Genomic DNA, 21,218 nt, shown 5'->3' with positions numbered 1-21,218 from the left:
TTTTTCCTCTTATAACTAGAGGTATTTGTTGTTTGATAATATATTTTTTAATTATAACAGGAAATGATTTGAATATTAGATGTCTCGGTTATAAATATCAAAAATATCAACTAGATGAATAATAAAGCTCTTTACGTTTGATATTTTATTTGATTTAGAAGTGTTGTTATTATTATTATTACTATTAAGTTACCCGTGTGATATACAAATAATGTTGTAATGTTTTATATAAGATACTTTGGGAGAATATTGTATATGTATTATGGCATAGTTGTTATATACCTTTACTAGTAATGAGTTCATTATAAAAAACAACAATTATAATTTGCTAATTTGCACACACATTCATTATAATTATTCAATTGATATAATGAGAAAAAAAAACGTTGAAGTAATATTATAGAATAAAAATTTATATAAAATGTCTCTTTTTCTCTCTCCTTAATTCTAAAACAAAATACGCATCCCATTCACCCACAGTCAATCACATCGTTTACAAAATCTACAAATTCACAACGTTCGACCTTAACATTAAAATCGTAGTTGCCGTTATCACTCAATATAAAATGCAAATCCTCCTTCCTTGGTTGTAGCCAATTTATATGAGATATGATTAAATGAAACAACAATATCAAAGCTAGGTAGGCGTCGTTAAAAGATTGAAGGTAAATAACATCGTTTTTTGTCTGGATGTATTTGACATAGGATAGTATGAAGGGCTATGGGTAGGTTTATATAAAGGGGTAGAAGTGCAAGAGGTGAAAATGGTGAATTAAAATGTAAAAAATTTTGTGTGTATGTGTGAGGGATGAAATGTCTCAAAATATTGAACCAAAAGATACAAATAATATTTATTTTTTAATTAGAAAAGTCTTGAAACATCAAACTAAACGAAACAAAAAGTTATTATTTAATTTATTATTATATGTGGCACTTGATAATATTTCAATTTTCTTTACATAAAACGCACCACTTAGCAAAATCTTATACTTTCCAACATGCCGTCTTTGGTTATATATATATATATATATTGATTATTATTATTGTTTGCTCTATATAACAAGTGTTACTATGATTTGTAGTTGTATAATGACTAATAAGTAATAACTTTTCATAATGACATCATTCTTCTAAAATAATAACAAAGTATGTACTACACTTTGGATTAAAGAAAGAACATTACTAGCAGTAAAGTAGTACTAAAGTAGTAACCCCAAATAAAATAGATGTCATCACTACTTATAAACTCTACAGAATGTATGTATGTATAATGTATGTAACTCTGTACAGTTGTCTGTACTGTACCAGTAAAACCTGTTGAAAGAAAAGAAAACATATTTGATGGATGAAAATTTGGTGGGCCAAGTAGGAGTGTTTATCCCGCATCACTGGAGAAAAAAAAAAGTAATAGGACGGGTATGTATAGCATCATAGGCCAGAGGACTAGACAGACTTTTTCTTTTAAAGAGGGAGAGAGTGGACACTGAAATAGAGTACAACAGTATAGTCTAATATAGAAGTGTAGAAGAAGAGACTAGAGAGAGAGAAAAACAAACAAGTAGAAAGAGACTTGAGACTTGAGAGACAAAGAAACCAGCAGAGAGAGAGAGAGAGAGAGAGGGAGAGAAAGAAAGAGAGAGGGAGTGTATTAATATATTGACTCTCTCTCTCTCTCTCTCTCAGTCACACAGACAGAAAAAAAAAGCAAGCAAATTTGGGGATTTGGTAACGTTGATTCATTTCATTCATTCAGGGTCTCCCTTGTTAGAAGAACAAAACCAAACCAAACCAAACCAAACCCAACAAGAAGAAGAAGAAACAAAAACGACAGCAGTAAGCAACACCACCACACAAGGCTTGAGGAGTGAGAGAGACAGAGACAGAGACACAAGAGAAAGATTCACAAAGGAAGAGAAAAAAAAAGAAGCAAAGTGGTTTTTGGGGACCAAACAAAGACAAAAGCAGAAGAGCCGGTTTTGTAACCGAAGCAGAAGAGAGAGTGTGGCAGTCGTTACAAAACAACAACAACAACAACAACAACAATAACAATAACAGCCTCAACAGCAACTAATCATTATGATTACTCGTTGCATAACCGTCCTGTCTGCCTAGGCCTGCCTTTACTCTCTTTCTTGGTTTTCTTGCTTGTAAATGGGGTAGTCTTATATTTCATCATCATCATCATCATCTTCTTCTTCTTCTTCTACTGCTACAGATACTAAAGGATTGACCTTTGAGCTTTGCTTTCGTTTACTGGGTTTTATTTTCTTCTTCTTCATCACTGTTTTCCTTTGTACGACGTTGTTTGTTTGTGGGGTCTTCAATGGCACATCTGGAAGGGAGTTCTAGGAGTTCATCGATTTCTCAAGCGGAAACGGGTAAGGAAGCTTTCTGGGTTAGCCGAGAAATTTCGAAAGAGAGAGTAGAAATGAAAGCATTCTATGTTTGGTTGCCGAGAAAACGCAGGAAAATAATTTGAAAGTGAAAGTTTTGTTCTTTTTTTTATAGTAAAACCCTCTTTTCCGTTCTGGGTTTTGAAGAAAAAAAAAAGTGAATAACTTCTACCAGCTGAGCTAAATATTAGTGTTTAAGCTTTGTAAAGTGAAGGTTTTGAATTCTCAGCTCACAAAAATAAATTGATGTTAGAAGTTGTAGCTCACTTCATTCGCCTGTGTTTTCTTGCAACCAAGCGAAGCAGAAACTTTCTCAGCTACTAAATAAAGCTAAAGTTTAAGATCCACTATATTTATATTTTTTTCTGAATTTATTTTTGAGAATTTTATTGGAATTTTGCAGGTTGTGTAAATGATGATCTGTACACGGAGCTGTGGAAGCTATGTGCAGGGCCTCTGGTGGATGTACCAAAGCCCGGGGAGAGAGTGTTTTACTTCCCTCAGGGTCATATGGAACAAGTACAGTACAACCACTCTCTTTGCTTTCACTGTTTTTGTTTTCCTTGTTTCCAAAAAACAGATCAAAATCTGCTTTTCCTCTTTTGTTTTCGCATGTTTTCAATGTTTGTTTTTTGGTTGCTTTATTGGGTTTTGTAGTTGGAAGCATCAACAAATCAGGGGCTGAATCAGCAAATCCCTTTGTTTAATCTTCCTCCCAAGATCCTTTGTCGTGTTGTTCACATTCGATTACTGGTATTCTGTTTTTGTTCTTGATTTTCTAGATATCTGTTTTTGTTTTTGTTTTTTTGTTTTTTCTATAACTTGGATTTATTAAAATTGTTGGTCCATTTATATGTAGGCTGAACAAGAATCAGATGAGGTTTATGCACAGATCACTTTGCAACCGGAAGCAGAAGTGAGATTTTATTTCTTTCTTGTCTTAATTATTTATCTTTTTTTTTTTTTTTTTGGCTCTGCTTGGCTGCTGAGAAAATGTGGAAAAAAGAAAGGTAGTTGGGCTTGAGAATCTATATTAGGTAGGTGGGCTTGAGAATATAGAAATTATTTTTTTTGGTTCCCCTAATTTATGAAAGATTGATATCAGATAACTTGTTTTGGAGGAAAAAATTATTGTAAGAAAAAAAATCTAATTTGTCTAGTTGTTAAACACCCTTAATCAGAGAAAGACAAAGACAATTTTCTAATTCATTTAATCTTATTCTCCATGATTTCTCTGCAATCAATAGTTGCCTAAAAAAGAATAAGCTAACTCTAGAAATAAGGTCTTTAAGTAGAATGAATTTATATTTGGTTACGGTGAATTGCAGCAAAATGAGCCTTCAAGTCCTGATATATGCCCACCTGAGCCTCCAAGGCAGACAGTGCACTCGTTTTGTAAAATTTTAACTGCTTCAGATACAAGCACTCATGGAGGGTTCTCCGTTCTTCGAAAACACGCCACTGAATGCCTGCCTTCATTGGTAATAACTCTTATTTTGATAATCTGTTGTTGAATATACATGTTCTAGTGGCTGATAGAAAGCTTTTCACACGCACTGCTTGCTGTTTATATTTTGGTAGGACATGACCCAAGTAACACCAACTCAGGAATTAGTTGCCAAGGATCTTCATGGGTCTGAGTGGAAGTTTAAGCATATATTTAGAGGTAACATATTTGAGCAATTTAAATTTACTTTGTGAATCAATGCTTTCTTAGCTGTTCAATTTCTGGTAGAAGCCTTAGTTTATTTCATTTGGAGCAAACTAGTCCAAAGCACAAGTAGAATTAGATATGTTCCTAGGGAATGACTCTGTAGCCTTGTTCTATTGTTAAAATGATGTTTCTCATTTCAACTGAATGAGTAGGCCAACCAAGGAGGCATTTGCTTACAACGGGATGGAGTAACTTTGTCACATCCAAGAGATTGGTTGCGGGAGATGCCTTTGTGTTTTTGAGGTACATAAACTACATGTATTATACGTGCCTTTTTGTTTAGAGTCAGGTGCATGCATCTTGTGGTAGCTTAATCTTTTTGGTTCTCAATAACCTGTTGTATAGGGGTGATAATGGGGATTTGCGAGTAGGTGTACGGCGTCTGGCTCGCCAGCAGAGTCCCATGCCTTCATCTGTGATATCCAGCCAGAGCATGCATCTTGGAGTGCTTGCTACTGCTTCTCATGCTGTTATGACCCAAACCCTTTTTGTAGTTTTTTACAAGCCAAGGTTTGTGCTCGTATATTTGTAAACTTGGTTGTGTGTATCAGTTGATTAATCTGTTTATTTAGCTTCGATTTCTTTTGCTACATGATTTTTTTCAGGACTAGCCAGTTCATTATTGGTGTAAACAAATATCTAGAGGCTGTTAACAATGCGTTTTCAGTTGGCATGCGCTTTAAGATGAGATTTGAGGGAGAAGACTCTCCGGAAAGAAGGTAACAAATAAAATAAGTTTCTGGGGCGTTGGGTCCTACCTCTGTTTAATCTTAATAGTTAATTCCTATGTAATTTGTTTGGTCAGGTTCACAGGCACTATAGTTGGGGTTGGAGATATATCTAAAGAGTGGTCAGATTCTAAATGGCGGTCATTGAAGGTTAAAAATAGTTCTTATTTATGCATTTATATTTTGACATATTTATTATCTTCTTTTTTATACTTGTTTGTCACAATTACTTCCCATTTTAGATTCACTGGGATGAACCTGCAACAATACCAAGGCCAGAGAGGGTTTCCCCTTGGGAGGTAGAGCCTTTTGCTTCTTCTGCATCCTTAAACCTTACTCAACCAGTGGTAAAGAGCAAGAGGCCCCGACCTGTTGATATTCCATCTTCTGGTATGAGAAACTACTTTGTTGAGTTTGTTCATTGAAATAGGTGACTCTGAGTATTTGATATTTATGTGCAACTATTGGAATGTAGAAATCACCTCCAATTCTGCAGCATCAGCATTTTGGTTTCAAGGATCAACTCACTCCCATGAGTTAACCCAATTAGGTAGCGCTGCTGAAGTCCAAAGCCGTGAAACCTGTGGTGTCTGGCATTCTAGCCAGAAAGAAATCAACACTAATGGCTCATGCATCCGAACAGAAGGCATATGGCCCTCTTCTCCACATGTGAATGTCTCACTAGATCTTTTCTCAGATTCAGCAGAGGACAACAAAACTGTAACAGCACAGTCAACTATCCCTGATTATCTCTCTCCAGGTTCATCTATGCTAAATAATGGTCCCATAAATGACCATGTGGAAAAGCGGACAAAATCTAAGACTTTTCTTGGTTGCCGGCTATTTGGAATTGATTTGACAAAAAACTCCCAAACCACTGCTCCTCCAGAGAGGGAATCAGCAATAATGATGTCCAGTAGTGCCAAAGGATCTAGTTCAACCGCTATACCAGAAGCTGATAGGGTGCATAATCTGGATGCTTCAAAGGCCTCAAACGAACAGAAGCAACTTATACCAGACGTGTCACTGAAGGAGACACAGAGCAAGCAGGGCTCCACTCTTTCCTTGAGAACTCGTACCAAGGTATAATTTATTGTTATTGCTGGTTCAATTTGGATTGTGCTGCTACTTCTAGTATTGATGCTGATGACAATGAATATTGTTGTTGTTGAGAAGGTGCAAATGCAAGGGGTTGCTGTTGGCCGTGCTGTTGACTTGACTGTGTTGAAGGGGTACAATGATCTTATAGATGAGCTGGAGAAAATGTTTGAGATTAAAGGGGAACTTCGTACACGGAACAAATGGGCAGTTGTTTTTACTGATGATGAAAATGACAAGATGCTTGTGGGTGATGATCCATGGCCGTAAGTAACTCAAAATTGGTCTACTACAGTATTCTATTTCCAATTCAATAGACACTGTTTTGTAAATACTGTTTTCTTTCTGATTGCAGGGAGTTTGTTAAGATGGTTAGGAAAATCTACATTTATTCAAGTGAGGAAGTGAAAAAGATGAGTACGAGATGCAAGCTTAATGCTTTGTCATTTGAAGGTGAAGGAACTGTTGTGAGTTCGGCCTCAGAGCATGGGGCTGAAACTTAAATAGTTCAGTCTCCGTTTTACTTTATGGTTTTATTTTGTTTTACTTTATTTGCTTGTGTTGGGGTGGGTTGCTGGTGGTTTGGTTTGCTCAGATTTTTGGAGCTTTCACAAGGACAGCCAAAAAATATGCTCAGTGGATTGGGATTTGATGTAAGGGGTGGTAGATTCTTATGTTGAACTAGAGGAACTTAAAGCAAGGGAAATGGAATCTGTGTATACCTTATTTATGGGTGGTTGGTATAAACATTATTCTGCCTGTAAGAAAACCTATGTATTTGCATTTCGATTTCAGTTTTACTCTGGTTTCTTGTGTGTGAATATTCTTTTCTTGTGCTCCTTGTTTAATCTATTCTATTTTATGTTTTTGCCGACTTCCTTGGTTTATCATTTTCCTCCTCACAAAGGAATCTATGTATGTTGTACACATTTTCAAGGACATAAAATGTCCATGCTGTTAATCTTGCTTGCTGAAGGCTCTCAAAACAAAAACTCTTAAGTTGTTTTGGCTCCTTAAAAAGTTGGCAGATTGTCAAGGGATGTTCTATTGGATGGGTGAGCCATGGAGTCAAGGGTTGTGCTATTGATGTGCATAGTTGGACCCCTACATTACAGGTGAAGTTCTGTAGATACAAGTTTTAGTGCATGCATTTTGTACTTTAATTAATTTATTTATTTATAATGGAGTTAAAACAACACTTGGTTCCCTTCCCAAGCCTATGTTGACGATTTGGTTGGTGAGAGGGCCCTAGGCCAATTATTCTGGCAACTTGAGCAATTCTTGTACTTTGAAGAATTAGGTAAAAAGGTTTATTCTCCCTTTCCTGGAAATGAAGAATAATACTGTTGCTGTATTCACATTTTACTAGTAATTTAGGCCAAGCAGAAGGGGTGATCATATAAACAGGAAAGATACAAAGTTTATCATAATTTGAACCACTAGAAACTCGCATCCATGGGCAATACTAATCAAAATTCATCATCAATGATGTAAATTACTATCATTCATAACGTACAAATATGTTCACAATCCCTCACAAACATAACTTCAAATCACATTACATCTAAATTAAATCTTTTAATATTAAACAATCCGAAATCTAAATGCATCGAAAGCTATTTTCATATTTTAAAACAATAAACAAGCTTCTAACTCATACATGTCGGCATATTCTATATGAAGAAATCTACTTTATGTTCTTTTAAAAATCTCATCTTTTTAATATAGAAGCATCACTTGTAGGGAAAAAAAATGATTAAACCCTTTACAATATTGTTCGAATAAAAGGCTCTAATTCTAACCATACAACTATTGATTGAATAAAAAACGTATTATCAATTTGCAAATCATCAGATTCTTTTTTCACAAATGCTTTAATAATCAAAATCATGTTTTCCTATAATAATTTATCACATATATATATTTTACTAAATGCTTAGCTACGTTTTTTAAAATAGTGTTTTCAATTCAAAACGTATGCCTCTTAAATTATTTCCTTCTCAAAGTGCACATTCATGACTCAGATGTACACTAAAATCAAATACTCAATAAAAAATTGAGGCAATTGCTACAGTAGAGAGACAGAGAGATTGATTTCTCTTTCGGCTTTCAACAGTTTGTCCAAAATGTGGAGGCAAGGATTGTTTTTCTTAAGGTTACTACTAATTCTCAGGCAACTAGTTGTCAAAATTGGAGAGAAAAAAAGAAAGAAAAAAAAAAGGAAAGACTTTGAAAAGTTGTAAAATCCAAATGACAACGACATAGAAGATATGGGGTCACTACTGTCTGTCACCTGAAAGTTGCATCTTCCAACTCATTCATTGAGTTAAAGAAAGAAAAAAATGTATTGCTTTTACCGGTCAAAATAGACAGCAAAGTAGTGGATTTTAGTGGGCGGTTCCGAAACGAAAGAGATGGGAAATAGTGTGGAAATAATATTAATGTCTTGAAAAAGCATGTGCAAGGCATAAAGAGAATGAGGAAAAAACTGAGAAAGAATAAAAATAAAGTAAAATTTTCACTGTTGTATCGGAAACTCTAATGTGAATCTGTTGAGAATAACGGAAACTAACACTTTTTTTTTTTGAATTAATAATTATAATATGTTATAATATGTTAACACCTATATTCAGTAACTTAAGTCATTTTCTTCTTGGATTCCAAACACTTTATGTGATAGGTTAAATTCAGTCATAAGGTCCTTGGCAACAGATGCTAACACTTATTTATTGTGCGTATAACTAAATAATAATAGGTTTATGTAAAAGTACAGTGACGGACCTACACTATGGCAGAGTGAGGCCATGCCCCCCCCCCCCCCAAAAAAAAACTAATATATGCATATAAGCTATAAAAAAAAACTGGTATAAAAAAATTAAGATTTGCCCTTAAATATGTGTGTATATATATATATATATATATATTTTTTTTTTTTCTTCTTCTCCTCTAAAATATTTAAATATTGACGTACAAGAAAAGAAATAAATAAATTAAATTCATGCAAAAAAATAAATATGGACCAAACAAAAATCACGCACAAAATAAAAAATATTTATTGTGTGTGTTATACTTTGTTGATGTGTTTTATAATATGAAATGTTTAAAAAATACTTATTTTGTAGGTAGTATTTTGTTGAATATGATATAGATGTTAATTTTTGTTTTCATAAATTTTTTTTGATTTTAAGCTTTGCCATCCAGATACGAATCCTAATTCCGTCCCTGTAAAAGTACTACTTTTATATATATATATATATATATATATATATATATTTTTTTTTTTTTTTTTTTTATATCGAAACTTTCTTCTTAACGTCATGGTTGTCTTTTCGTTTCATATGTGATTATCTTTTCTTTTTTTTTATTATTTAATTTCTATTTTGCATAAACTCTTTGCTATTTTGTTACGCAGTCAACAAATAGGCGTTAAACTTCTGCTACTATAACAAACTGGTAAAAGAGCTTTTGTCGTGAGAATGAATTATGCACACAAGCAAACGGATGATACCAGGCATAAAAAATGTGCTTTCCACGAGTATCTCCCAGTATTTTAAAGCATTTTTATGTGCTTAATCTCAAAATTCTTAAGATTTTCATTATATAAATTTTCAGAGAAGGAGCAAAATATATTGAAGTAAGTCTTTTTTATCGGTTTTGATTTGAGTTATGAGTTATGACAGCAAATAAAAAAGAAAATATGATACATATTATATATAAAAGTGATGTTTTAATCTTTAATTAGTCATATTATTTTACTCCTTACACATGAGATACGAAGCCCTAATAAACCAATAATGTGGTAAATAGAACTTGATAATAATTGAGACCTTTGAATTTATGGTATGTACTTCAAACCTATTGAGCCCCGGTATCTCTTAATGGAGTATATATGAAATACCTAGAAGTTTCTCTTTAGATTTGTGCTTTGGTATATTCTGTGTTGTACCCGTTCATTCATTATGTCCATTGTCAATGATGTCCTGTGAAGTGCGGGGGAGGCATTAGTTGCCTCTCCACTAGGGTTGTAATTTGAAAATATTTAAAACAAACGCAAAAGAGCATTTTTAATTTAGGGGTTAAGTACAAACTTTAATGAGTGTATAAGTACACAGTAAGAGTTAATCACATATTCTTTTTACTTTCTTTCTTTTTTGGGATAGAAAAAAGCAGTTTTTATTTCATACTTTAAAAATGTAGATTACACCTTATCACAAAAGTATAGTTTAGTAAGCTTATTGCTTTACAATCAAATGTGGGGTTTTTTCAATCCAATCTCTGGTGCCTCATGAATCTGGGCACATGTATACTGAGATCTGTAATACTTAATAGTCAACTTTAACAATAATTTCCTGTACTCCAATGTCTTTGGCAAAGATTATATATGACCTTCCCATGCTACAAGTGCTTTTGCTTCTTCACTATTCACACCCTTGCTAGTTCTCTCGCTCAAAGCTGCCACAACATTTCTTTCCATGTCCTTCAGAAGCACTCCAATTCCAACAGAAATATTGTTTCCTTTAAACAATGTCAAAATTTACAATGAACTTATCAGTGGGTGGTAGTGCTCTCTAGTGATGACTTGATTGACTTCTTTTCTGTGGCTTTCTTGATTCTGCAGAAATTCAAAAGCCTATTCTGTTGCTTGAGATGCTAGAATTGGAGCTTCTTTCTTAGCTTCTCCAAGACAAACTTCATTCATGTGACACCAGATCATCCATGCCCTTATAAATTAAAGCTCTACCTCTTGATCTTTTTGTTTGTCTATATATAGTATCCAGTTCATGATCGAGTTCTTAAAATCCCAGTGGCTATGGTGGAATTTTACTGTGAGCTACACTATTGGCTAAGCACACCACTATATCAAAAGGGCAACTCTATATTATTGCATGGATGTTCATGTTAGTTTCAACCTCTTTGTTGCATACTTCACACATATAACTTGGTATGTTCTGTTTGCCAAACAGTTTGGTCTTAGTATGCCATGGCAAGCATGCCAACAAACATTTTAAACTTGTTTGGCATTCCCAAATACCAAATTTTCCTCCAAAAACACCTTGCCCTTGAGTTTGAACTATCACCAAAAGTATTTCTCCACCTTTATTCATTTGCATGTAGTTCACACTTCACACTGCTCACTGTGGATGCTGATGTTATCAAAATCACGATCCAAGTCATGGGATTGTGTGTCCTTTTAATATGTGAACTTTTTTGTGCGGGTGTAATTATTACTTAAAGAATAGTGGTTTTATAATCAATGGTCCATGTTTTTTTCATTCAAGATCTAGGTTCCACCGATCAATTTTAATGATTCATATATTTCTTTTAACAAAAATAAGTATAAAAAGCACAGCAAAGCTTTTCCTTTGTGCTTAAAAAAAAAAGAAGGTTGAGGAGCGCTTCATCAAATGAACTTCACTTCAACCAAGCAAAGTGCCTAGAGTTAGACATAAGACTTTGAACTTTGAGTTTTAAGAGCAGTAAGTCGTGCTTTTATCAAGGTTAGCACTGGAGTATATTATGAATTCTAATTAGCTCAATCGATAAAAAAATTTCCGTTGAATAAGAGACTTGGGTTTGTTGAAATTCTATTATATCTAGCCCAGAGAATAAAAAAGTGACGATGTACATTTGTGCTCAAAATTAGTAACACAATAAGTTTAAGGACTTCGACTGATATTTTCCCTTCTACTTTTTAATCAAAGTGTCCGTTGGTCTCCTTGGTTCTTGATATTTCTGAGGTCAATTTTTGCCCAAGTGAGGTATTATCAAAGCTTATTTGATGTACTTTTCCAGCAACACCTTCATTGCTCCAATCTGACATCATTGGATTGGAGATTTTCTTGATCTTGTGATATCTCATTGGATTACCGACCCACTTTAGTCAAAATCAAATTGAAGTTTTAGATTTACATAATCATACATACTACATTTTGCTTGAATCGGGTGGTTGGAATCTTGGATATACATGGTAAAGAAAAAGTCAAACTTGGTTTAAAGTTAATGTTTTGCTGTGAAACTCCGGACTTTTCTTAGGATGCTGTCAAATGGGCACCAAATTGAAGCAAGCAAATATCAGAGACAATCCTTTTAAATTTGATTCCCTCATCCCAGACACCATTTTGAAGAAAATTGTGATTTTCAATTTTTATTAATATTTTTAAAAATAATTTTTAAAAAATAAAATAAAATAGGGAGATTAGAGTATCCACAACCTTTCTTGAGAAACAAAGGACCATGGGCACACATTTGAAAACATCGGGTGTAAAGGAAGAGAAGGTATTTTTGTGTATTGAGTGTATGTTGATGTGAGTTTTATCTGTGTGTGGAGCGTACAAGTTATGAGAGGCTCGTTACATACACCTAAAACACGAGATATTTTGTCACGAAGGAACCCTTTTCTTGCCAGCCCAGACCAATCTTGAGGGTAGTAGGCTGAACTTGGGCTAAGATAAGACAACGTGAAAACGGACTGTGTGGAACTTGGACCAACTGCAAAAATTCAGCTTACGCTTCACTAGCTCAGCTCACCTTGGGCCCAGATAGGTCCACTTGAATTTTTTGGGAAGATAAAATCAAACGCTTCCGGTTTCATCATTCATGGGCATTGAGCACTCCATAATAAATACTGGTAATATCACTTTCTTTTCGATTCCATTGATGGCTTTGGCTTATTTCATTGCTTTAATTATTGTGCTCTCCACTAATTTGGAACTGCAACGATAAAGTAAAAGTTTTAATTGTGTTGGAATTTGTGGGTTTCAGTTAGCTCAATTGGTAAAATTTCTGATGTTTATATAAGAGATCTGAAGTTCAATCTCCACCTACATAAACATAAAAAAATGATTGGTGTTTTGGTCTGATGATAAAGAGTTATCATCAAGAGCGGACGCTATAGATTGAAAGCCTCTCAAAACAAAAAATTGTGGTGGAATTTTGCTAATATAAGACAAGCAAATGAAATGTACCTTGGTTTTGCTGATTATTGGATTAGGATATAACTGGATAATGTATGGGCCATGCCGCCATGAGACTACTGGTTCCTCTATTATCCAACAACTACAAAATGTTCCTCATCACATTATATTCCACTTGTTCCTGTGTCAAACAAGAGGTGCAAGGCCTTCTTTTTTTATTCTAATTTTTTTTTCCTTTCTCTTTCCTTTGTGCTTTCTCTTTGCAGGGCCAACCTATTAAGAAAATTCACCACTTCTACCGACAGAATATAAAGATTAAAACAAGAAAGACAAAGTCTAGAAGTTATAAGAGAGACACCTCACACAGAAACAACTGGAGCACATTATGAATTCATCAAATCAAGTAGGTGCACAACAAGGCCATTCATAAGGTAGGCCATTTAAAATTAAACGAAAGATAACGTAAGCCAAATGAGGGAAAAGGGAAAAAAAAAGAAAAAAAAATGTAGTTCGACTTTATTATTATTTGTAATGAGGGACAGCAATTTTGCCCCGCTCCGCCCTGCCCTGCTTGAACTGCACTTTCTCGCTTCGACTCACATGAGTTTTCTCTGGCCTGCAGAGGTAGTGAGGTGGGGATAGGGAGAGATTTTAGCGCCACATCACTGGACGGAGCGGGAATGGGTTTAGACTTTTTAGATCTAACCCGCCTTACCTCGCATTAATAAGGATTAAATTGTAAATTTTTTATACTCTATAAAACTTATTATTTAAACAAACATATTATCAACTTATTTTATTCTACTCAATAAGGTTTTCTGCCTCTTTTTTTTCTCTAGTAAAGTTGGGAATAAGGTACCAATTTTAACATTTTCTTTTGTCTTTATTATAAACAAATTTATACACTATTAAATCATTGATTTTGTATTATGATATATTTATTTTAATTTTTGTTGTGATGTTATCTTATTAAACACTTTGATAATATTATTCAATTTTTGCTAAAAATTAGTTTAATTTGATGGGACAAATTTATTTGTAATTTCAAGTATATTTTTATTAATGAAACATGTTTTTATTAAAAACAATTGTAATAGTTGTGGGTAAATTAATAAGAAGTAGAGTTTTACGGGGTGAGACAGGGCTTCACGAGCCCCAAGGAGCAAGGATGGGGCAGTAAAATTTTCCTTGTCCTGTGGGGCAGGACGGAGATAGGGTAAGACAAAACCATGTGAAGCTGCGTGAAGACCCCATATTTTAGACCCGCCTTGCCTCGCCCCATTGCCATCCCTGTTTGTAATCGTACAGGGAGTTTAATTTTATTTATTTATTTAAATAATGGGTAATTATCTAATATTCCTACGGTATTATTCTTGTAAAATGAAAGAGTACCGCATTATATATTATACTAAATAATAACATCACTTTTCATGTGGAAGGTGTCAAATGATAAAAGATGTAATGCTATTGAAATTCTTGCATAGAAAAGCAAGGCTTTGTTGCTATATTATACGAGTCCTGCCATCAAAATTGTTCTTCAAATAAATTTAGAAATTTTAAGAGAACTTTGTATTTTTCTCGTCATGGAACGCATCGGTTTTGATGGGCTGATAAAAAAGAAACTTGTTCACTTTGTTGGGGGAGATAAATACCTTAAGGAGCTTCCTTGAGTAATTAATATAACATATAGAGACATACTTTAATTCAAAAAGCCTAAGCCTAATGGGTATGTACTCAATTATATTATATTAACCACTCATTCTTCTCATCATTATTCAATGTGAGACTTCACTCACATGTATACACCCAACAATCTCTTCCTCACGTATGAGTCTTTGCCTCTCTGTGGGTTTCAAGATCTCTTCATGGGCCATGAATAAGTCATACTCGCTCCCTCTTACCTAATGGGCTTTTTCCTTCACTAGTGCATCAGCTATGGGCCTCCAAGTGTCAATTCCGCACGTTTTTTTATCCTCTATGAGAACCTCACACTTCATTGTTGTCTAGCAACATTGGCAATAATACTTATTTGTTGGGCTTTTTCCAAGATCATTTGTTTGAACTTTATGGGCTTGCTTGGTGCAATATATCATCCCCATTCAAACAGCAAAAGAGACCCACCCTGCTCTATTTGTGAAATGGCTTCAATTACACACACCCCATTCCCGCTCCAACTGCGAAAGGAACCTCATTAACGTTGCCTCCTTTGCACCCCCATTGTCATGGGCTCTGATACTACTTGTTGGGGAGATAAACACCGTAATTTACACGTGTGAGTGAAGTCCCATATTGAATAAAGATAAGAAGAATGAGTAGTTAATATAACATAATTGTGTACATACCCATTGGGTTTATAGGCCTTTGAGGTTAAAGTGTGTCTCTATATATTATATTAATTACTCAAGGAAGCTCCCCAAGGTGTTTATCTTTCTAACAAGTGATATGAAAGCCCATGGTAGTGTGGGGCAAAGAAGGCAAGGTTAGCAAAGTTCCTTTCGTAGTTGGAGCAGGAATGAGGTGTTTGTACTTGAAGCCCTTTTGCAAATAGAGCGAGACGGGTCCCTTTTGCAGTTGGAGTGGGGACAATATATTATCTAACAAAGGAGTATTATTGTCAATGGTGCTAGACAACGATGAGGTGTGAGGTTCCCATGGAGGATGAAAAACATGTGGGGTTGACACATAGAAGCCTATGGATGATGCACTAGTGAAGTGAAGGGAAGGACCCATTAAGCAAGGAGGAGTGAGTATGACTTGTTTATATCCCACACAGAGGTCTTGAAACCCATAAAGAGGCAGAGACTCATACGTGAGGAGGAGATTGTTGGGTTACACGTGTGAGTGAAGTCTCACATTGAATAAGGATAAGAAGAATGAGTAGTTAATATAACATAATTAAGCATATACTAATTGGACTTAGACCTTTTGGGTTAAATGTGTCTCTATATATTATATTAATTATTCAAGAAAGCTCCCTACGGTGTTTATTTCCCCAACACACTCTTACAAAGACGATGGTTATTTGAAGTCATGGAATTTTCAAAGTTTGACATGCATTCATATGGATTATTATTATTTCTTAGATATAAATAAATAGCTTATTAATTTATTCATTGAAAATTGGTAAAAATAAAAAATGCATTTGTACATGAAAAAAGTGAACCTTTAGAAAACTGGTAGATAAATAATAAGCTAATAAGTTGGTAGAAAAACTTTATAATAGTACTTTTGTCAATTTTTAATAATATTTATATAAAATTCCTTAGATTTTTTTTTAATATATATTTACCTTCACCCTGAAAAGAATTTCCAATGTCATTGTTTGCAGTTATTCTAACTTGCTTAAAATCAATTGTTCTAAAGGATGTATGTGTGTATTTATATATTTTTTTGTTAGAAACATAATCGCTTAAGAGGTTCAAATCATTTATAGGCTCATGTATTAGGGATGGATAAAATGTCATGTCATGTCATGTCTTTCCATTCCGACTCACTTCGCCTTGAAGAGGTGATTGGATGGGGACTAGTTTTGTTTGCCTTGTGCTCGCCCTCTAATCCGCTTCAAACGTAGTCTTCCCTAAGCAGGTTTTCCCTACCCTAAAGAGGGGTAGGGATGGAGATGGAGCATTCATGATTTGACCCCGCTCCACCTTGTTGCTATTCTTGTCATGTACTTGTAGAACAAGTAAACTAGTAATGAGTTAGTTTAGGGTTAGCTAAGGATTCTCTAATGTATGAATTCTACATTAAGCTTATTGTAAATATATGAATTAATAAAACAAAGATGTAGCCATCAAAGATACTTTTTTGTGGACATAGGTCAGCAAACCAACCTAACACCACGCTGTTGCGAGGTATTGTTGCCCCCAACTAGGACCAGCAACGCTTCTCTCCACTCAACAAGCGGCAGCAAATTATGTTGCTCTTCAATCTCCTCCAATAAAAGCAACCAAAGCCGCAAAACTTAAGTCTAACATAAGCTCTCGCTATTTTTCATGTCGGATCTTGTAATGGAAAATTATGAAGTTACTACAAATTATATTATAAAAACGTTACAAACTAATATGTGGCAAGAATATAATTGGTGTCATTTCAACAACATAATAAATTAATGTTTTAATTAATTTTTTTTTTTTTTTGTGATTTGATCAGTTTGTAAAACTTATGACAACACTCTTCTTGTGATAACTCAATTAAAAACCTTTAGGGTGCAAGCCACGCTCTGCCATGTTTCACTATATAAGCCATTGTTTACTAGACAATATTATCATATGCTTCAATATCATCATATGCTTCAAGCGGCTTAAGAATAGGAGTAGGTGGATATAGAGGGTGAACTAATTACTTTTTTTTTTTTGGGTTATTTTAAGCCACTTGGATTAAAAGATCCAACCATGTCAAGACTAGTCATGAAACCAATACACGTTAATGAACACGTTATACCACCTATTGACATAAGATCCTACTTGTAGTCCTATGATCATCAATAACATGTCAGTGATAGAAGATCTTGCCCTCATCAAGGAGAAAGTATCTTACGTGCTGGACATATATATAAGATATATGTGAGATCGACATGTGGACCCGGCTCAAATAAGATTTTCTTCTTAACAAGACATTAGTGTATCATGTCACTCATCATCTCAATAGTATTACACTAGAACAGGTGCAATATCAACAGACCCATGCAGGCCCATTGACAAGCCCAAATCAATTGTAGGTCCATATACGTATAAAACAAACTAATTAACCCTAAGTTTGTGTGTGTGTGTCTATATATATATAAACCATATATTATTATTACTTTTTTATAGAGAAAATAAACCTTACATTATATTCATTGTAAACATAAAGTTTAACAAAAAGATATAGTTGTCAAGGACTTTTTGCTATAAATGAAAGTTGTCAGAGTAAACCATGCATGTTAATTTATTACTTTCGCTTTGTACTTTCTGTTTTTTCTCATATACAATCTCTTAATCACTGAACGATTTTAACAACGAGCTTAATATATATAGTGAATTATTGATGCATCCTTAAAGCTGAAATATGCTACTGTTATACGATTTGATACCATAGGCCACCTGCATCAATTACTTTCATATCTGCTAATTCCATTTTTGTACTCTTCGAATTTAATTTACTTTCATATCTGCTAATTATAGTGACCACCTATCTTTTCTACTTAATATGTTAAGGATCTTTATATGATTGTTGTGTTGGAGAAAGAAAGCACTTCAAACATACTTTTAACCGCTTGTAGTACGATATTTACTATACTTTGTTATTTACAGGTATATATATAATTTAGAAAAAGGTCTTCGTTTAATATCACAAACAAATGAGTATGCACATAAAGAGAAAAATGCACAATACCGAAAAAAGAAAAGAAAAGAAAATAAAAATGCTAACCAACCCTGTCCACCCTCAAAAGATAGAATGAGAAAGTTTTCAGTCTTCGATCACCTTAAATTTTTCATTCCAACTTGAAATTCTTGTAACAAAAAAAACCTTATTGCCTGTATAAGATCCTATAAAATAATATATTTATAAAAGCATTAACATAAACTTTTATAGATTCTTTTGTTTTTTTTTGTTTTACCATAATGATTGTGTTACAATTCTAATATACACTAGTTTCTCAAAAAAAAAAAAAAAAAAATCTAATATACACTATGAATGATTGTCTATGATCAATTTTAATTTATAAATCTACAATTTTTGTTTCATCAGGTACCATCTGTAACATTAAAATTGTAACAAAATTTTTGTTCACATATCTTCTCTTTAAAAAAAAAAGCGAAAAGATAAACTGGTTTATTGAAACAATAATGCTAATATTGAACATTTTCATAAACAATTTGCATAACTGTACTCTGTAGCAAACATTGAGTACTCACAATATCTATATAACAATGGGTCTATATACCAATGACAGACAATCAATCACAATATCTACCACGTAAGACAATTGTTGTTGTGAGAAAGATTGTGTAAAATTGTATGATACTAGCATTATTATTAGGGTTGTGTTAAACAACCGCTATTTGTCCTTAAGAGCAACCTTTTGTCAATTTTTTTTTGCAAGCTTTATGTCATTTATTTGTGGCTTTATAGGTTATGGAAGTAACTTTATAAAAAGATAAAAATATTAAAATAGGCTGTAGACCAGTTTTACGTTTTTTTTTTCTTTTATTTATTTAATTTTTTTAGGGTTTTACCAATGTAATTAATTATTTTGACAGTTTTTTGGGAAAATTACATTTTTTCACCTTAAACGATACACCAGATTATACCTTGCACCCTAAACTATTTGAATACACATTTTGCACCATAAATTATTACACTTATTACACTTTGCACTCCAATGTTAGTTTTACTATTAAGTTAGACAGAGATTAATAGGACATGATTTACACATAATTTTTACTTAGGTGACGCACTGATTAAAGACAAAAAAACCCTTCACAGACAATTAAAAACAAAAGCTTATTTCATTTTTATTTTTATTTGGGTTAAAGATTCCCCACACCCTACAATGGAAGCTTTGTATTTTGACTTGCTTTTTCATGAAAGTTGCAGTTTTACTCAAAAAGAAATAGCGGTAAAAAGCTGCAATTATAGAGTGACTTTTTGTAATCTGGGTATGACTGTATGAGTATCTGTATGATTTTATCAAACCGATTTGAGTCTGCACCTGGTATATGATGTAGTCTCCACCATTTTGTATATGATGCAGTCACCATTTTGAAGTTATTATGTTAAAATATATTTGCTTTCCGTCAATGATGCGTGAAGGAGAGTCAATGATGCGTGAGGGAGAGAGAGCTGGAAAAAAAAGAAGGAAAAGTTTTTGTTTTAATTGATTGTGAAGATGGGAGTTTTTTTCTTTTTAATTTTGTTACATTTAAGAAAAAATAATGTGCAAGTTATGTGCTATTATTTTTCATCTAATTTAACAGTGAAACTAATGTCCGAGTGTAAAGTGTAATAGTTTACACTTTTTAATTGATTGTGAAGATCGGTGTTTTTTTCTTTTTAATTTTGTTACATTTAAGAAAAAATAATGTGCAAGTTATGTGCTATTATTTTTCATCTAATTTAACAGTGAAACTAATGTCGGAGTGTAAAGTATAATAGTTTAGGGTGCAAAGCGTGTATTCGAATAGTTTAGGGTGCAAAACGTGTATTCGAATAGTTTAGAGTGTAAAGTGTAATTTTATGTATAATTTAAGGTGGTAAAATGTAATTTCTTCCAGTTTTTTCAATTTTCTATAAATTTTTTTTCAAAATGAATGGTTAATACATCCCTAAGGCATACATTAACCATACTTTTTTTAATATTAAATGAAACTCACGTTAGTCTGAGGGTCCTTGTTAACATTTGCGTATGTTAACATTTGCGTATAATAATAATAATAATTATTATTGAAATGACCCATGCTTTCAATTTTAAGGTTTTGACTTTTGTCATTTGGGTGAAGACATCTTTGCTGGATCGGGGACACCACATGTTTTACAAGTATCCTTCCCTGTGTTGATCATTGTTTGCACAATTTGCCCTGTTCAGTTCACATCAAAAGTTGGACCAACTTGGATTGGCATGGATTAACCGAGTGGGTGGAGCTTGTGTCCAGTGGCCTATGCCATTGGATACGTTGCGATGCGAACACGTGTTCAAGACTGTGCACATATCCGTATTTTAATGCGATAGGCTATTGGACACGAGCCAGATTCTAAACGAGTGACAAGACAAAGATAAGAATATTATCTATACTCAAATACTATAGTCTGTTATTTTCCACACAATATATATATACACACACACTATAGTCTGCTCAGATGAAAAATGTTTTTATGGAAATCGTCAATATATTGCAATTTTTCAGTTTTTAGTGTTAAATCGTTTATGTATTTGGTCTGTCCTCTTAAATAAATTGGTTTATATATAAATTCCAAAAGACATCACAGGCATGACACTCCCCATATAGTAAAGAGTTGACATATAGTTTTAGGGATTTAGTTGATCTTCATAAGTCACAGCTCGTCTATTTCAGGTAAGGTTGTCCATCCATTATTACAACTTAGCCAAAGATAGATGTACACGAATTTATCTTAATCAAACAATAAGCCTGTTAATTAGCAGGTTCTTATGATTAGGTACATGTTTTGAAGGATAATTTTTTATATCTCTAATTGATACTTCCTAGTTCTAACAAACATTGTTTAATTAGTCTAGAGCCATAAATTTTGCTTACAAATACAATTACGGAGGTGGCGAGTTGTAAATGGTAGACGATAAATTGATGTTAATGATAAATCTAAATAAAAATAAATGAATACCTGATAATTATATTTATAAAATTTATTA

General features: G+C 33.5%; 1 protein-coding gene across 1 annotated transcript; it reads left to right on the top strand.

Annotated features, from left to right (window-relative positions):
* The first annotated feature begins 1,725 nt into the window (after nt 1-1,725).
* LOC142640456 (auxin response factor 18) lies at nt 1,726-6,754 on the top strand. The gene is made up of 15 exons (XM_075814563.1): nt 1,726-2,112; nt 2,216-2,378; nt 2,797-2,912; nt 3,051-3,146; nt 3,253-3,309; nt 3,722-3,874; nt 3,975-4,059; nt 4,260-4,350; nt 4,453-4,617; nt 4,713-4,826; nt 4,913-4,985; nt 5,078-5,225; nt 5,311-5,918; nt 6,012-6,199; nt 6,289-6,754. Exons 2-15 carry the CDS (start codon nt 2,324-2,326, stop codon nt 6,434-6,436), a joined length of 2,097 nt encoding a protein of 698 aa, XP_075670678.1. The 5' UTR covers nt 1,726-2,112; nt 2,216-2,323; the 3' UTR covers nt 6,437-6,754.
* Nucleotides 6,755-21,218: the final 14,464 nt, after the last annotated feature.

The sequence above is a fragment of the Castanea sativa genome, chromosome 6, assembly GCF_040712315.1.
Source record: "Castanea sativa cultivar Marrone di Chiusa Pesio chromosome 6, ASM4071231v1".
Taxonomy (NCBI): domain Eukaryota; kingdom Viridiplantae; phylum Streptophyta; class Magnoliopsida; order Fagales; family Fagaceae; genus Castanea; species Castanea sativa.
The sequence above is the reverse complement of the archived record's forward strand: the minus strand, read 5'-3'. Positions and strand labels throughout refer to the sequence as shown.

What these genes read in the sequence shown, in the direction of transcription:
- LOC142640456 (XM_075814563.1), top strand. Translation starts at nt 2,324, where the DNA reads ATGGCACATCTGGAAGGGAGTTCTAGGAGTTCATCGATTTCTCAAGCG. An exon ending in GTTTAAGCATATATTTAGAG is followed by an intron (nt 4,060 to 4,259) that starts GTAACATATTTG and finishes CTGAATGAGTAG; the next exon opens with GCCAACCAAGGAGGCATTTG. An exon ending in GAAGACTCTCCGGAAAGAAG is followed by an intron (nt 4,827 to 4,912) that starts GTAACAAATAAA and finishes TTGTTTGGTCAG; the next exon opens with GTTCACAGGCACTATAGTTG.